Here is a 19,326-nt window from a genome sequence, read left to right on the forward strand (position 1 = left end):
TTATGTAATAATTTTATATTATATATATGTTTTCAGTGAGTTTTATTTATATATATCTCTTGCACAATATATAATACTAAAAATTTATTAAAAGTAATAATTTTATTTTTTGAAAATATATTAAAACTAATAATTAAATAATATTATATTCTTATCATATTTATTATTATATATACCTCATACAATATACAATATAATTTATTATTTTATCTAGTAAAATCTAGACTTAAATAGAAAATTAATATGACCAGTCAAAATTAAATTATCTTTATTTTTAACCAATAACTTTTAAAATTCTTAATGATAATTTTGCGAATCAATAATAAATTTAGTAAAGCATTTATGTAAATCTCAATATTCTTTCATTTCCAAATTTATATATATTAAAGATTAATGTTAGAGATTTTTCCAAATAGATACAAACATATAAAACCCTGACAAAGTGATGCTTTTCCTATACTCCTCCAAAACTTTCTGCTGAAGAATAATCCTTTTCTAATGAGTGGCTTTTACATTTTTTTTTCTTTTTTTTTTTTAAATATTCTCTCAATAGTAATCAATGGTTGTATACTTATATTCATGATAGAAGGTGGGGTAAATAATCAATTATCAATATATATAATATCATATTTTTTTTAGAGGAAGCAAAATCAATTACAAGAGCAATATATATGAGAAGAAGACATTTGGCATGTGTGCACAATAATTCTAAAGGAACCAACTTTCAATAAATCATAGACTGACTAAAAATGGGAATGCCTTTTTTAACTTAGGGAAGTGCCCACATGGCTTTCAAAAAGAACCATATAACATTTGGGTTTCTTACTTCCAGGTTACATGTATTTAAAATAATTGGAAAGTTTTTTTTTTTTTTTTTTTTTCCTTTTAAAAATTGGGGATATGGTTTCTTTTCTTCTTACTTTAAACTGGATTCCCAGCAATCTTATCTTTAATTTATGTTTATTTGGTAAAAGAGCTTTTCACTTTCCAAAATAATTGATTGATAAAGATTTTTAGCAATAAATTTTTACTACCATAAAAGTGAAAATTTGTGACTTGTATTAACAATAGACATACAATCAATATAAATAAGTATTTTTCATTTAATAGTTTCATACAATTCATGTTATTTATATAAAAAAAAAAACTATCAAATCGAACTTTTGAATTTGTAATTCACACTTAGTGTGTAAAAAAACACCTGAATTTGTTCAAATTTCGAGCAATTTGCCTAATTTTTTTTCCAGAATTTGGTCTTCGTAGAGCAAATTATGTGTGGATTAAAACTTCAAAGAGTAATTTGAGAAAAAAGATTGATGTTTTGTAATTTATTTTTCTAAATATTGTCGGGCCGTATATGCACTAACCACTAGACTATATTTTGATGTGCTAATGTAATAATATTTTAAAATAATAATTTTAAGTTAAAAAATAAAATAAAAAGTCAGGACTAGTGCCGGCTGGTGCCTACCTTCACTAATGGCATAATGCATGGTATATTTTGTTGAATTAGTCAAGCAAATAATAAAATTTAAAAAAAAAATCATTTTGTTGCCCCAATTTAAATTAAATCAATACTGTATCGTTTTGAATTTTAATTTAATCACACCAAAATATTGTAAAATGTCAATTACATCAATATCTTACTCCATGTGACAAATTATGGTTGATTACGTGTGCACCATTTTGTTTAATGAACGTAGGCTAATGATTAGCTAAGAAAACTTTTTAATATTAATTAATTAATTGTATACGTTTAGGTGTGATTAGTCTTCTCATTTGTGTAAAAAAAATATTTTATATTCGAAAATCTCTTTATTACAAAAGTTTTACCAATTTAATAATAATAATAATAAAGAGTAAAGCTACTCTTATTATATGCCTAATATAAAAATAGATTGCTTTTATATGATATACTCTTTACATACCAATGAATATTATTATTTTAATAAATTAATAAAAAAAATGAAAAGAAACAGAAAGCTACGGTAAAAAATAAAGAACACAGATGTTTTATTTATTTTGTTTTTTGGTCATCAAATGGAAAGCAACTTCATATATTTTAAATAATTTATGTAAAGAATAAAATTTATGGAAAGGAAATTGGCAGGAAGTTTCACTAGGAAAGCTATGCCCATCTGGCATCACATGGACTGTGAGATAGATAAATTATTAATGGGACCCTCGTCATTAGAACCACGTCAGCATTATGTTCTGGAATCTTTTCCAACACAATGATTTCTCATTAATTGTCCCTGACTTTGGATTTTTTTACGTTTTAGAACTCCTGATGGAAAAATGTTAGTAGTACTTTTTTTTTTTTTTTTGAGGTTTAATATATTTTTAGTTAATAACTTATGCATTGGAATGAATCTAAAAACACACAATTTATATTGACCAAACCTTTTTTATTCTGTGCAGATACAAATATATTTTTCTGAATTAATCTTTTTTAAATTAGGACTAAACCTTTTTTATTGTAGTTTATTATATTGACCCTAATTTTTTTTTTAAATCCGCCACTCATCTCCATTTTTTGTATTTTTTTTTATTTTTTTCTTGTGCATTTTGTACTCCATCTCTTTTTTTTTTTTTCTTAAAAAGAACTTTTATCATTATGTAAAAACTTTTATTTTTGTGTGTATATATATATATATATATATATATATATATAGTGACTTCATAGTCCAGCATTATAAGAGGAATGATGGAGATACACAGATCAATTGGATTTCACATTTTAGAGTAGTTTGCAGGTTACATAAAGTCATAAACCATTAGGTGGTGCGCATTTTTTTTTCATTTTTTTTTAAGAAAACAAAGGACTACCGTATTTGTTAGTCATTGTCTCCGTCGATTTGGCCTACCTATCAAGTGTTGACGTGCCAATTTAAGACACTCACACTTCATAGGGCACACCGATCCTCTAAGCACTGGTGGGAGACCCTGCCTCCTTCTTGCATCATCATGACATTGCAGTTCTCAATTCACGATAACAAACAATAGCCCAGCCTGAAAAAGCCTTCTTCAAATGTGTGAAGCTCTTCGACAGCAAAGTCAATATTTAGACATCATGTATAACGAGACGTGCTCACGAAGAATCAAACTCTGATCAAGCAAGCGGATCACAAGACCTTTACCACCAGCCACCAAGTCGGATGGTTTTGTTTTTCCATTTGTGAAATGGAAGATAAATTAATTAATTAACCCATGACTAGATTCATATATAAAATGAGAATATATATATATTTAATTGAATTTAATAAAATATCAATATAAAGTCCTTTAGGTGCAGGAGCCACGTTGGAACTTGAAGGAATCATTTGAAGGAAATGAACTTATTATATTTATTTTATAATATTAATATTAGGCTGAAGGTATATTTGTTTCTGTGCTCCTCTTGTCAATCCTCTCATTTTCTAATTTCTGACTTTTTTTTTGGATATTATATTTAAATTAAATATATTATATATTTATGTTGACTTAAATATCATTAATATATCAAATTAATATAGAAAACTATGTCTTTAAAATCCTCATATAAAGATATTTAGTTTGACGGATATAAATTGGTTCAAAAAATATTTCTCAACACAAGGTAAAAAGATTTCAAGAAAAGATATTGCTTTGTATGTATTTGAGTAAGTTATATATTGCTATGAAATTTTAATTTTCACTTGATGTTAAAACATAAAATTCGTGGTTTACAATATTATATTGATGTTGTTCTTTATTTGTATTCAATCAAATTTATAAGATTATATATAGAAATAAATATGGTTTTCGGCATTTAGTCCAGTGGTAAGCTTCTCGTTTTGAGGTGCCAAAGGTTATGAGTTTAATTCTTAGAATGCCCCAATTATGTATTTATTTATTATTTAAAAATTTTATTAAAAAAACAAGAGCGACTGGTGGGATATGTTGCCCGTTAAGTTTTTTTTTTTTAATTCTTTTATGATAATATATATTTTTTTTCAATTTAGCATCCCCTAATAGTAATTTTGTCTAATGTCTTTTATTATTTTGACAGTTAAGTAGAAAGAAATACAGAATTCCTCTCAAATAAAAGGAATAATTTAAAAATAATCAGATTGGACTTGTAGAAAACTATAGAGTTGAACAGTGACCATGAATAGCCACTAAGTGGAGCAAACGATCGTTTATGACACAAATATTATATTCTATTAACTCAATGAGATACTTCAAATCAGTATTGTATTTTTCTATCCTTTGTATAAATGATTTATTATTAGACTTCATGTGCAAAAATATAACAAACATACTAATCTATATCCCATATTTATATACAGTTTACGATTAATGAAAATTTTAGTTTGATTTTTCTAAAAAAAAAAAAAAAAAATTATGAAAATTTCTTTTGTATTCCCCAATATTAGATTTTAAGTCGATCGTTGATATTTGTAGACATTTCCATCTAAAATGAAGAGGTGATTTAGCTTACAAAATGTAAATGCAATCGATGTTGGAAATAAGAAAAAAAAAAAAAAAGAAGTAAAAATGTAATTTATTTTATTTTTATAATTTTTCTTAAATAAACATGTTTTTTTCTTCTATTCTTTTTTTCCTCTTTCACGTCTTTTCTTTCCTTTTTTTCACGAAAAGTTCTCTCCGAAATTTTCTCAAATCTATGTTTAGGTTGTTTGGAACTTTTTTCATTCTCAAAAAAAAAAAAAAAAAGAAAAAAAAAAAGAGAAAGTTTCATTTTTATTTCACAATAAAAAGTGATAAATGAATTGCAATTTAATGATTTAACAAAAGTAGATTATATAGTTTACAATTTAATGGATGAGATAAAATGACAGAGATTCTTTTCTTATTGATTAGAGGTCTCGAGTTCAAACTCTACATATGGAGTTTAATTAAATGCTCAGCCTTTTAAAGGTTTATAGTTTATCAAAACTTTAGGAGGTTGATGTATTCTTTTCGTTTTTTTTTTTTTTTTTTTTTTTTTTCTTTCAAGAATATATATAACAACTCATGCATGTGATTTCATCGCCAAAAGGGAAAAAACTGAATGACAAAATTGATATATAGCCATAAATAAAAACACAAGTGGTGCAAGCAAAACAGGAAACTATATATTTGTGAGAGTGACAAATTATGAAAATATGTGGACCAAATATACTCATTATACTATGTAGGTACAAAATCGAGGTTCTTCACAAAACATTAAATGTTTGGTACTTTTCAGTAATGGGACAGCAACATGTCAAATGACTCATTAATTCATTTAAATTCACACGTACACACACTATTTGGAACAAATAAATTCTATAGATTTTTATGAATTCATTTTATATTTCACATTTTGCTTTTTTTTTTTATGTTTGAAATATTGAAATAAAATAACTTCATTTAATTCTACCAATTCAATTTTTTTATTATTTTAATAATATAATATCTGAAGTCCATTAGTACGACTAATTCAGATTTACACCGAACATACTCACAAAGGGATAAAGCGCTCATTTCCGAATGTTTAAAAATACTATGTACTCAGAATCCATGTCATACCTATAGGTCTATCAATTTAATTTTGAAATAAATGTGCCAAGTTAAAAGGAGTTTTCTGGGTCCATGTTAAAAATCTGGATCAGGAGTTTGCTCTTCCTTGGGTTAGACAAGAAGGCCTATAAAATCCAGTTTTCTCCAAACAAGCCCAAACGACAAAGTTCTGGTGAAGTTTTCCTTTTTCAATGGTTTTAACTCTGGTTAGATATTTCCTCAAAAAAAAAAAAAAAAAAAAAATCTCTGGTTAGATATGTTAGATTTAATAATAAATTTAAATTTAAGTATGACGATTATTAATTAAATTTAAATATTAATCTTTAAAAATTTTTATTTGAATTTAAAATTTTTTAATAACGTCATTATTCACAGATAATCTTCTATGTGTATATATATATACACACACACACACACCATCTTTCGCATAAAAAAATCCAAATGGTGAAAAAAGCTAACATATGATAAAGACTTAGACATCCAAATAAAAAAAATAAAAAATTATTTATTTCTTCTCTTCTTAATTTCATTTCAGTTTATAATTATTTTTTTCAAACACCAATTGCATTACCTGCTTCGCAAGTATGTCATTGACACTGGATTTTGGTTCTGCGATCTTTACTTTTACTGAATGATATTATAATATTATATTTATTGCTAATATTATTGACATAAAATGTAGCTAGCCTTTTGATATAAATGAATTCAAATGAATTTTTAATATTTAAAATAAATTTTAAATAAAAAATTTATTTATTTTTATCTCATAAATATACTCGATATAATAAATTTTAAAAAATTAGGAATATAAATACAAGAATTTAGATTTTTGTGGAATTAAATTATTTTAAATATGGGTAGTGCTAGTAGATGAAAAGATAATATTTATTTCTAAAAAAATTACTATATAATTATATTTATTAAATTGTATATTTTTTTATCTTTTCTAAAGATTTTTAATAGCTGGTTAATAAAATCATACAAAATAAACTAAAAATTGGCTAGTCCGATTAAACAAACTGTTATTTATCTACAATGGACATCCACTGTTACGTGTCGCTGAAAAAAGCATTGATCCCACGCGTCGAGTTCTAAAACCAAACACAGAGGAGGACCGACAGTAACCGGCGCTGTCATTCATCATCCTCGAGAACTTCACTTCTATTTCACTCGGACAGGAACGAGAAAACGAAGAGCTGTGTGAGTGACTTGATCAATGTGGAAAAAGAAAAGTGAAAATGGAGAGAATAACAGAGTTTATGGGGAATATAAACGAGCATGCACAGGTCGTCCCATTAACAATATTCGTCGCTGTTTTGTGTCTATGTTTGGTAATCGGTAACTTGCTCGAAGAAAACCGATGGGTTAATGAGTCCATCAATGCCATCATAATGGTAATCAATCTCTATCCCTCTCTCTCTCTATCACTGTTGTTTGAGAATTATTAGTGCTTGATGCTTTTTTTTTTTTGTCAGGGATGCATATCTGGAATACTTATATTGGTTTTTAGCAAAGGCAAGGATTCCCATATATTGAGATTCAATGAAGAGCTTTTCTTTATATATCTCCTTCCGCCTATAATATTCAATGCAGGGTAAAAAGACAGCTTTTTTCGACATTGTTTGATCATAATGTTTAAAAGCTTTTCATGTTTGACTTCATAAATTTACTTGCATCAGATTTCAGGTCAAGAAAAAGCAGTTCTTCCAGAATTTTATAACCATTATGCTGTTCGGTGTGGTTGGTGTTTTTATATCAGCGTTCATTTTTGTAGCTAGTGAGTTTAATCTGCTCTGTTCATTACTGGTTTGCCAGCCAAAGCCAATTATTCATTTTGGTGCTTGCTAAGTTCCTACATGTTGCTATTGGCCTAGGCAGCAGGTCTTTATTTCCAAGATTTGGATTTCTTGGTCTGACTGGACGCGACTATCTTGGTGAGGTCCTACTGTAATTACTAATGCTACCATGAAAGTTTCTTTTTGTACTATGTTGAAAATGTTGATTTTAAAAAGAGGTTATTGGATTATCTTTTTAAGGTGAAGTTCACATGCTCTTGTCATAAATGCTAATTCATGATTGATAAACAACACTCGCAAATTGCTTTTTCCAACATCGAAATGGTGTCTTTCCAAAAATAATTGAGCAATTCCAGCAGCCTCAATGCCAAACAAAAACTATGTTTATGTTTAATATTCAAGTTTCTTGGTTTTGCTTTGCCTCATTGCAGCTCTAGGAACAATATTCTCGTCAACGGATACAGTATGCACACTGCAGGTTGGTTCAATTTGAAAATATTCTTTGCCTTTTGACATCATCTCCAACTTAATTTCAAGGACATTCTAAGATAATATGCATATATTCATGTAGGTTCTTCATCAAGACGAGACTCCTTTATTATACAGCTTGGTCTTTGGGGAAGGAGTTGTAAATGATGCAACATCAGTTGTTTTCTTCAATGCAGTACAGAAAATGGATGTTACAGGGCTTAATACAAGGACAACACTTCATGTTATTGGAGATTTTTTTTACTTGTTCTTGACAAGCACAGCTTTGGGAGTCACTGTTAGTTCTGACATCTAAATCTTAGAAAGTGGCTTTGCATTTTATGGTACAATCAAGGATTTTAAGCTTTTATTATTTTCTATCATGGCTTATAACTGTTCTCTTTTCTAGCAGACTGGACTTGTGACAGCATATATACTTAAAACTTTATACTTTGGAAGGTAAATGCCTTCTCAGTTTGCCCCAAAAAAGTATTTTCATGAATGTTGAACATTGAAGTGTGACATTTTCTTTCCAAATTGTGGAGGCTAACTATAAAACCCCGAGTTAATATTTTGATGCAGACATTCGAGCATTCGTGAACTTGCCTTGATGGTGTTAATGGCGTATCTCTCTTACATGTTAGCTGAGGTATCATATGCTCAAAAGTTCATTTAAGTAAATAATATTTGTATAATAAATCTAACTTACTCTTTTCTTCTTCTTCTTCTTCTTCTTTTTTCTTTTTCTTTTTTTTTTTTTTTTTTTTTTTTTTTTTTTTTTTTTTTTAATGTAGCTGCTTGGACTAAGTGGAATTCTTACTGTTTTCTTTTGTGGAATTCTCATGTCACATTATGCATGGCATAATGTAACGGAAAGCTCGAGAATTACAACCAGGTGAGTGTTTTTCACTTGTCGGAGAAGGCTGGCTTACTTTATGAACCCAGATGATTATCCTAAATACTTCATTCTCACACTTTTCATTCATCTACCTTAAGGCACGTATTTGCGATGATGTCACATGTTGCAGAGACATTCATATTTCTCTATGTGGGCATGGATGCACTTGACATTGAGAAGTGGAAGATGAGTAAGATAAGGTACAACTTCACATCTATATTGAGTTTGAGCTTTCAGAGTTCAACATCTTGCTAACTCCGATATAATTTTTAGTGGTTGTCGAATGTTTACGAACTAACTATATCTGCATATAGCTTGCTGGATGATGTTTGTATTGTTTAATGTATGGTAGTTTGTTATTTGAGCAGAAACTAGATATAGAGGCACTCTTGAGTTTTTTATGTTACATAAGGAAGGATGAGAGTAATATAATCTCTAATTTGCAGTTTTGGAACTTCACTGAGCATCTGTGGCACACTAGTACTGCTAATATTGCTTGGACGAGCTGCATTTGTCTTTCCACTCTCTGCTTTTTCCAATTTCATGAATAGAGGAAGAACATCATCAATCACATTCAAACACCAAGTTAGTATTTTTATGATTGCTATGGTGACCTCTATTCTTTCCACATAAAGAGCAAGGAATTTTCGTTCATTGACATTTGATGAATTTCAAACTTACTGTATATTTTAGATAATTATTTGGTGGGCGGGGCTAATGAGAGGAGCGGTCTCGATTGCTTTGGCTTATAAACAGGTGTGGTTTTGCTTAATAAAAATTATCTTTATGGTTTAAAACATGAAATCCTATTGCAACATCAAAAGTGACCTTTTCCTTTATCATATTTCTCTTCGCCTGTGAAGTTCGCACATGCTGGAGTTATAAGGAATCCTATCTATGCTACAATGATCACCAGTACCATCATCATAGTTCTATTCACTACACTGGTATGTTAAAATACAAAATTTCAATTGTTTCCTTTTATAACATACATTCACAAGTCTAAATGAAGATCGGCAGCTGTGCCTTATTCGCCTTAGCTTATGTTCCTGACATGTTACTAAGCAACATTACCAACATTTCATGGGTTCATTTACATTGAAATTTTTGTGGATGAATTGGTTTTAATTGCAGGTGTTTGGTTTTTTGACAAAGCCATTAATGGCTTGTATACTTCCTCCCAATGCGAGTAACCATGACAGTAATTGGGAAACAAAGATCCCGAAAGATGATATTCGCCTACCATTGCTCTCACTTGAAGAATCTGCCACAACCAACTTCCAGCGTGCGACAGAGAGTTTGTCCATGCTAATGGAAAGTCCTGTTTATACCATACATTACTACTGGAAGAAGTTCGACAATACCTACATGAGACCTTTATTTGGGGGTCCTCAAAGCAATCGGTCCGAATGCTAGGTGTCTGTATAAGCTTAAGTCAAAGGTTACAAATTTATGTGTTGAACAATCTGAGAAAAGAGCTATGCAGGATGCTGCTGGTGTTAGTTTCTTAGTCGACCAGATGTTCGCTCGTTTTGGTTACTGAGCTGTAAATTCACAGAATATGCAGGTGAAGACTGAACAAGTGCATTATAATGTCAGAAGCCTACCTTTTATTATATATTATGTCTCTTTGGCCGTAAGGTTGAAATGTTAATGTTGAAGTTTTGAGTTTTTAATTCATATTTTTTCTGTTCTTTTCGAGTTTTTGGGTGGTTATTTAAGGAAAGATTATGGATATATACATTTGGTACCTGTTATTCATAAGCCTTTTTTTTTTTTTTTTTTGATAATAAAAAACGAAATTTATAAATCAATGCACCAAATCAGCTAATACAAGAGACAAATACTGAGGTGGGACATCTTCCACCCAAATGAGCTCCTCTTCGATTTGAGAGTGAGCAACAGAGTTGACCTTCCTACTAACATGGCTAAAACACAAATTCAGTAAACAAAGGGATTAAAGCTCGCAGCTTCAGAAGACGGGTGCCAAAGTCACTAGCAGGAACAGTATGCGCTTTTAAACCAGAAATGATTTCCAAACAATCCGTCTCAAAATGCAGTCGGGAAAAGCTTAGCTGGGCAGCAAGCTCAAGGCCACAAATGGATGCTTCAATTTCTGCTTCAGCCGGAGGAAGAGTTAGGTTCCTGCGTCGAGCTGCTGCTGCCATAACTTGTCCATTATGGTCACGAAAGGTTAGACCTGCACTATAACCCTGATTCTCTTTCACGCCTGCATCAGAATTGAGATTTATCATCCCAGCAGTAGCTGGCTGCCAGTTAGTACTATGGTCATAAGCATTTTTAAATTATAAAATATTGTCACTTGAAATTACGTTCTTCATTGAATTTGTTTGATAAAATTAGAAAACTAAACAATAAAAATTTTAAAACTAAATTTTAAGTGTTGAATAATATAAATATTGAAGTTTCTATTCTAAATTGCAAAATTTTTTAGTAGCTCAATTATTTAATTATTCAATGTACATTTTTAAGTTAACTATTTTAACCTATATAAGTCTTGTAAACGATTCAATAATTGCTTTATTTATATGTTGAATGGTTCAACTAACTTGGCTTAGAAAATGAGGTAAATAGCACTCCTCTGAATTAATAATTACCTGTTTAAGTTACCCCATACATAATATGTACAATATATTTTTCAAACATGTATATAAAAGTATACATTTGAGGGGACAGGAATTCTGTATTATACATATATCAGGACTTATACATAGGGCTCAAAATAACACTGCGCTTTGAACATGGAATCACATAGACATCCTACTAAATAAATACACCTTTCAGAACTGTACAGAATTGAGATCTTCATATGGACAATTTTATGTTTTCTACAGTCCTAACATCAACATTCTATCTAAGACAACACTGGCAGGTAAATCTGATTAACTAACATCAGCCAAATGTACATCTTCAGTTAAGACCATAACATTTAGAAGAAGAAACCACCTCAGCTATTTTGCATCTCAGATATGGCACTGGTGTTAATACTAAATGTCTGCAACCACAAGTACCACATTTCATCAAGGACGCGAAAGCAATCAGAGAGAAACAAACTAACAACGAAACCTTAAACTAACAGAATTATTGTGTCTACTAACCAGTCAACTGTTATTAGCCACTATAGTGTTCTACATATATGATAGCTTGCCATAACTTCTGGTATCCTCGATGCAGGAAGGCTTTGACAACCAAAGAGTTCTTGAAGCTTATCATCACATAAAATCACCATTGGATTAAGAGGATCCCACATAAATTTTGTTAAGCGCTGAAAGATGACAATAATTATGTAGGCCATTTGAAAGTAACAATAAGAGTAACACAAGTGATACTGACGACCAGAATAAACCAAAAAAAAAAAAAAAAAAAAAGCACAGACAAAACACGCTAGTCTGTTGCATCGAAGATTAATTTGATAACTTGCAAATCCAATTTTTTTTTATTGTTATATTTGTGTTAATTTGGTGTTATTTTGTGCTTAAAAGAGTGGTTTAACTTGATTTATTGTTTTTATGCTAGGAAAAGTTGGATTTGATATGAATGAAGCATAAAGGAGCACAATTGAAATGTTTTGGAGCAAGGAAGGAGCTGTTGGAATTTTGGAACACAAATACAAGCTGCTAGGCTCTTAGCCTGGGCAAGACTAAGCAGGAAATCAGACCAGCAGACTGATTGTGATATTATTGGCTGGTCACAACTTCTTCAACTAATTCCAGCACGTTTTACAGCCAGATGATGATATTAGACACAGTTTTTAGTGGTTATTTTTATGGTATTAGTTGACCCCACTTTCTAGGGGGCATTTAAGTCAAAATTAGGTCTTTTTGTCTAGGACCTTTTGCCTCCCTTGGGTTGTGACGAATTTTACAGAATTTTTGAGAGATTTTTGCCGAACTTTCAATTCTTTTAATGATGTTTTCTTCAATAGCCATGTGTGGCTAAACGTTCTGTTCAGTTAAGGCTAAACTAAAGTAGAAGTATGATTTCGATTGTGAGATTATATTGAACTTAATTGAATTTCTTTATTCTACTGCATTTATATTCTTTCTGTGATTTATTAGGAAAACATATCCCCTAGCGAAATTCTATTGAATGATTTAACGGGGCCCGTTATGTTGTTTGGTAGAAATTTCCATAGCTATTCGGCGTAATCAAATCCGTAATTGTTTGGTTAGGTTGATGCAGTAGTAATTAATATAACTTAATTGGGTAGAATTTTTTAGGTTGTATTAAGAAAGAATATAATCAGATTTAAATGGATGCTCGTAATTTCTGTTAATCTGGGCAGGGTTCTATTAGATTTTAAAGCTGTTAACAGTTAAATCCTTCGTCGTACTTAGGATTGCTAGTTAATTAGGGGTTGTTATTAGTTCATATCTTAGCAACCTATTCCTATGGTAGAATTGGTTGCGTTGACGTTCTTCCTGGTTATAACTTGTTTGTAATATGAATTAATGAATTAATTTTGAGTCAATGATCAATCGAATCAAATCTTCGAACCGCGGTATGCCTTGGCTGAATTTACTGTTTGTTGTCTTTTTGAATCAATCAACAAAAAGCCTATTATCACAAAATACCTCTCAGAGTCCACATTATATTAGAAGATCTGACAGAATGTAAGACACAAGATACAAACTGAGAGTTAGCTACCTCCAAGTTATTGATATTTATATATTCCCACAAACGTGTAAAGACCTCTGATTGGAGCATGTGTCTCACACCGACACCAAAAAAATTTGCAAGTCCTTCAGAGATTGCTATGGAAGGAGCTGAAACGGCCTGTCTGATAATGACGGGCTCCTCGTCCACCTTTTGCTTCTTAGAACCCTGCTGTTCTGTAAACCACCAACACATGAAAGCTTCCGCCTTTAGTTACAAAAAAGATTAATTAAACACAAAGAAACCTACTTGTGGGAAGGTAATTATATGTTTAGCCAGCAGCTTGTTCATCTTGAACATATCAGTACAGTCAGTCTCAAACAACAAACGCAGTTCATCGTTGCAAATTATTTTCCTTTTGTTACTTGGGTCTCGAAGATTGTTCTTTCTAATATAAGCCCACAACTGCTACACGATCTGAAGCCCAAGAGTATGGAAAGTTTAACAATAAATAGTAAACTGGTAAATCACGCATAAAAAGTAAGGTTAAGTGTCTGAACCTCGGTCCTTGGCAAAGCGGACTGCCCAACAGTGACCTCCAGTTGAGGTGAAACACCACAAAGTTTGTTGAGACCCGCCGGGCGACCTCTTCTTTTAGCTTTGCTGGGCCCACTGTAAAGTACAATTGAACTTTCTTAGCAACCAAACAGAAAATAATAACTAATGAACTATAGAGAAAAACTTAGTAACTTCAGCATATTTAGCAGACATACCTCTCTTTTAGAGCCTCGGTGCTCGAAACAGGAATCTTTTCTGGCTTGACAGAAGGAACGGGGGGGAAAGAGATAGTGTGAAAGGCAGAGAAGACAGTAGGAGAGGAGGGAGCAGGGTGGAAATTGGGGGTTTGTTGTAGGGCAAAATGGTCATTCCGAATATTGCGCAGAGGAGGATGCTTCGACTGTGATTGTGACTGTGTCTGTGATTGTGACAGCGGCGGCTGTTGGAAAAGGAACCGTTGGATCTGAGCTCGAATAAATTCGGCCTTGTGAGAGAGGTCGAGTCGGAGCTTTGACTCGAGGTGCTGAACAACGTCGTTTAGGGAACTGAATTGCACGGTGGAATTAGGGTTAGAAGTGGAAGAGTGAGAGAATTCTTGAAGGTTCGATCGTAAAGCTTGTGATATTTCTGGTTCTGTCCTTTTTTTTAACAACTATCTAATCTTTCTGTCCCCTCTATCGCTCTTTCTGTCTTTCTCCCCGCTTCCTTTGTTTCTCCCTGTTTTCTGCCATTCTCTCTATAGATCTAGGGTAGTTCTAGGTCACCGGAATGGTATAAATGCTAACTGACAGCCTAATCATGATTTCCCAGGTCAACAGATGATGTGGAATTTCTGAATTCTGGGCATTATCTTGATGTGAATGCTAAAAAATATCGGATTGTGTGATTATAATTTTACAATTAATCAAAATTATTTTCGCAATTGTCTTGTGGTGGCTGTGGAGATGGAGGAATGGGAATCTGTCTCTATTTTGTCAAAATTACAATTTCTTCGACAATGTTTAGATGTTAATGAGGCTGGCTGCCTGGTCGAAGGCTTCAGATGGTAGTTTTATTAGGCCAAAGAAAATAATTTCAGTTGCTTGGAACCCTCCTTGCCATAAGTGGGTTAAATTGAATGCCGATGGTGCATGCAGGATGATCCCTGGACGCGGTGGTGGTGTAGTTCATGACCATGTGGGTAGGTGGATTTCAGGTTTCACAGTTCCGCCTGGGGGTTTGTACTTCAGTGGTGGATTTCGGTGGAGTTGGATTCACAGTCTGTTCTACAGTTACTTCATTCCAAGAATCAGCACCTTCGCCATGTTCATATTCACTTTACAACTTTGTACTAGTAAAGAAAAATTGTTTTAAAAATTTTATTAATGAATTATTGAATAATATTATTAATTTCATTAAATATTATAAAAATTGAAAAATATTTAATATTATTAAAAATCAGGAAATAAGAAATTGAAAAGTTTTATTGTTGAAAATAATGTTCCAATCCTAAATATAACTAGCTCAGGGACTAAATAGTTAGTTACCAATTAGATTATTGTATTTCCCAATTTTCTTTGCTAGACAAACCGCCCTTAGCCATGACGTTTCCAAAAGAGCTTGTCCCACCACCGTCCGCACGCGCACCAGCCACCCATGCCCCCTAGAATAGATCCTGAGGGGCCGTTACCGTCCCCACTCTAAGTACGATCAAATTACTTAATTTAAGTAAAGTCAGTAGGTCCTTTGTCCTACGTGCAAGGCAGCCACATGAAAAGGCGTATTTAATAAGGCGAAAGCAGTCGGTTTTGGTCGGTGGCTGGTAGTTAAGGACGAGAAGAATATATGAACAAACTCCCAATGGCAAAAAAAAAAAAAAAGTAATACTAAAGTAATAATTACTAATTATTAATTATATGACTAATTAGTAATTAGAGGACTAAAAGAAGCAAAAAGCACTATTGGGATCAATGTTATATTTCTTTTTAATTATATGGGACCTACTAATCTTACCAGAAAGCTGGGATGGTGATAGCTTATGTGATGATGATGATAATTATTATATCATATGGTCAAACAATCTATGTTGAAATGGAGAATTTGTTTTATATATTAAAACATTTAACTCAAACTTTTTTATTTTAAATAATAATATAGACATTGAAATCACATGTTTTTTTTTTTAAGGAAGTATTTTCTTCAAATATAAAATTATTATCAAGTACATTAATTAGTTTTAAAATTAAATTTATGTCATTAAAATTATAATTTTCCACTCGATGAACTAAAGTGAACTATGAATTATATTAACGGGGGAATTTTATTTGCAAATGTCAAGGATTTTAAAAGAAAGTATTCAATTCCCTTTTCTATAATTAATATATATATATATATATATATATATATATATATATATATATATATATATATATATATATATAAAAGAATAGCAGTTTACATTATATGGAAGTCAAGTGTAAATATCTGAAATTGTCAAGTATGACGAGGATAATAATTATTTAGTACGGTTGTAAGAAAATAAAGTGTAATGACAACAGTTGTAAGAAGATAAGTTGTTTTATATTCTTACATAATGTATTTATTATGATAATATCTATTAATTACATCCCAGAAGATAATGCATTGCATTAAATTAAAAGTAATTAAAATACAAATAACCAAGCCATAAAATAAAAAATACTTAATTTCTTATTTCAACGACACAAAAAGTAAATTAAAAAAAAAACACTTCATTTTCATTGGTAATAAAAAAAATCTTAGTTGATTAGTTTGGTGTAAGGAGTAGTTTCATATATCATGAGCTATGTTGCACAGAAACAGGACACAAGATATGGGAACGTACAGATACTACAATTTTTAAAAAGTAGGACATCCATCTGCTTAAGACACATTACGCTAAATAAGTAATACATTAATATTTCAAATAAATAAAAAATCAATTATAATAAATCATAAGCATAAAATAAAAAAAAAACTTAATTTCTTATTTCAATATAATTCGTTAAATTCTCAAAATTATTATCACTATTGAAAATTATGTTAATAGTGTGTATGCATTTTTTTTATATAGGTCACATCATGCATGACTTTTACTATTACATACGTTATAAAAAGTTTCGCATGATATTTAAGATGTATCTTAGCATCGCAGCTTTTCAGCATATCTCAATAATATACGATTTATCATTTTATTATATATTTTACTATTTTTTAATGTTATTATAAAATATTATTTTATTTTTTAATATTATCCTGCGCATCGTGCGGATTATAAGAAAAAAAAAGTAATTATATTTTTAGACAATATCATATAGGAGGAAAAAACTAAACTAATATTAATAAGCAAAAACTATTTTTTTGAAAATAAGAAAGGAATATAAGAGAAAATAATTTCGATAATTTTCTCTTCAAATTAGAAGGAAAATAAAAAATATAAAAATAAATTTATAGAGAAAAATTAATTTTATTTTTCTTTTATATCAACAAAATAAGTAACAAAAATTTTTCTGAAAAAAAATTTTAATCTCTTATTATTTTTTCTGATTATTCATTAATAAAAGAGATACAAAAATAAATTTAAAAAATACTACATCTCGCGATATGTTAACGTGCTCGATTCCATAATTTTTTAAAAAAAGTTGAAGATCCACACACTTTGGATACACTACATAAAATAATTATAATACATTAATATTTTAAATAAATAAATAATCATTTATAATAAATCATAAATATAAAATAAAAAAAATATTTAATTCCTTATTTCAATACAATTAGTTAAATTCTCAAAATTATTATCACTATTGAAAAGTACATTAATAGTGTGTGTGCACTTTTTGATGCTGGTCATACCAGGAGTGTCAAAATGGGTCACGACATGCGAACATGATTCGCCTAACACGCGAATAAATGGGTTAGAGTTGAGGTTAAACGAGCTCGTGTCATAAACAAGTCATCCATTTATGCCACAAATATAAATGCGTTGTGTCACGAGTTGACATGCGGGTTAGACAAGTGACCCATTTATTTAAGAGTAAAGAGGTAATTTTAGTGTTAGATATAAATACTCCAACTAAAACCTATTTAAATTTTATTGCTGTATTACTTTTTTATTTTAATTATGAATCTTAAAGAATTTATGCATTTTACGTTTGAAAATTTATTTTTAATGTGATTAAAATTAAATAGGTTAAAAGTTAAAAATATTATAAGGAGGTTAAGTGGATCGTATATAGGCCTACACATCCACTTAACCTATTTATGATGTTAAGTGTGTTACACGAGTTATATATGGGTCAACACGATTTACTTAATATATTTGTTTATGATATTAAGCGGTTAAACGTATTTTTTCTTATCAACCGTCTAATTTTCGTATTGTGTTTGTACCGGAGTTAAAAAAAATTATTTTATCCTTTAATATGCTTGGGTTCTAATACTAGTATATTATATATCTTCAAAATCATGTAGTTTATTATACTTGTTCAATTATTCTCATCTAATACTTGAAAAATAAATAATCAATCTAATAAGCCAGCCAAACACATAACATTTCATGTGCATTTTGTCTTTTTTTTCTTTTTTTTTTTAATTCTATCGATTTAAGAGAATATTATGATTCAGATTTAATATTTTTGTGCTTTCCTCTTTAAATAATACATGTAATCATAATGGGTCACAAACCCATAAATATAGGTCAAATATATAATTTTACCCTGAAACTTTGATACTTTAATTTTGTAGCACCCTTAGTTTTTATTTTGACCTATCAAATACTTTAACTTATAAAATTATATCTATTAAAGACTTTAATTTTTAAATTTATTTTATTGAACATTTCAACTTACAAAATTAGATCAATTAAACACTCATTAAAACGTTAAAATTTATGCAAATTATTGTTGCAAAGGTCGTGTTAACTACATATATCAAGTCCATATTTTGCAGATAAAAGGTAAAAATCTTAAAAATTATTGATATTAATGTAATATTATTAAACTTATAAGTTCAAGTGCATGATAGGTTATCCGTAAATTCAAAGTGTTACAAGATTAAAATTGCAAAATTCAGAATTAAATTAATGCATTGAGCGCATAAATACACAAAACTTTGGTTTGCTATGGTTGATAATGATGATTCAAATTTGAAGACAAACTATTGTATAAATAAAATTAACAAAACTATTATGGTTTTGTTAGTTAGACAACACAAAACATTTGGACCATTGACAACACCAACTATTGTCACATCGATTTAGATCTCACAACCAACTATTCTAGATTTCACTAGAAAATTTTGAATCTTTGCTATACTCATTAAATAAAAAGGGATCCTATTTCACTAAACCTTAAGTATTTTTCTCTTATGTCAAATCATAGTACTAACCTTTTTAATTTTTATAGGGAGAAACTTATAAGTTCTATAATCGAGGGAATTAATACATTTACTTGAAAGTATATATAT

General features: G+C 30.0%; 1 protein-coding gene and 1 pseudogene across 3 annotated transcripts; one reads left to right on the top strand and one right to left on the bottom strand.

Moving 5' to 3' along the window:
* Positions 1–6,613: 6,613 nt before the first annotated feature.
* On the top strand, positions 6,614–10,389 carry NHX3 (Na+/H+ (sodium hydrogen) exchanger 3). Of its 2 annotated transcripts, none has more exons than XM_020678831.3 (14): positions 6,614–6,920; positions 7,002–7,120; positions 7,206–7,303; positions 7,401–7,460; positions 7,754–7,800; positions 7,894–8,088; positions 8,200–8,249; positions 8,373–8,439; positions 8,585–8,685; positions 8,787–8,888; positions 9,135–9,273; positions 9,382–9,444; positions 9,552–9,635; positions 9,823–10,389. In XM_020678831.3, exons 1-14 carry the CDS (start codon positions 6,765–6,767, stop codon positions 10,102–10,104), a joined length of 1,563 nt encoding a protein of 520 aa, XP_020534490.1. In that variant the 5' UTR covers positions 6,614–6,764; the 3' UTR covers positions 10,105–10,389. The 2 variants fall into 2 exon arrangements, with proteins under 2 accessions (XP_020534490.1, XP_012070947.1); XM_012215557.4 differs by having other exon boundaries at positions 6,615–6,920; positions 8,203–8,249.
* Positions 10,390–13,269: 2,880 nt separating this feature from the next.
* On the bottom strand, positions 13,270–15,167 carry LOC105633284 (uncharacterized; annotated as a pseudogene). The gene is made up of 5 exons (XR_016321864.1): positions 15,159–15,167; positions 14,079–14,515; positions 13,866–13,977; positions 13,611–13,782; positions 13,270–13,541 (listed from the first exon to the last, which is right to left on the bottom strand). The product of XR_016321864.1 is annotated as an uncharacterized LOC105633284 (transcript).
* Between the last annotated feature and the right edge of the window lie 4,159 nt (positions 15,168–19,326).

Source organism: Jatropha curcas, chromosome 7 (genome assembly GCF_041381405.1).
Source record: "Jatropha curcas cultivar XTBG-Jc1 chromosome 7, XTBG_Jcur_1.0, whole genome shotgun sequence".
In the NCBI taxonomy this organism is placed as follows: Eukaryota; Viridiplantae; Streptophyta; class Magnoliopsida; order Malpighiales; family Euphorbiaceae; genus Jatropha; species Jatropha curcas.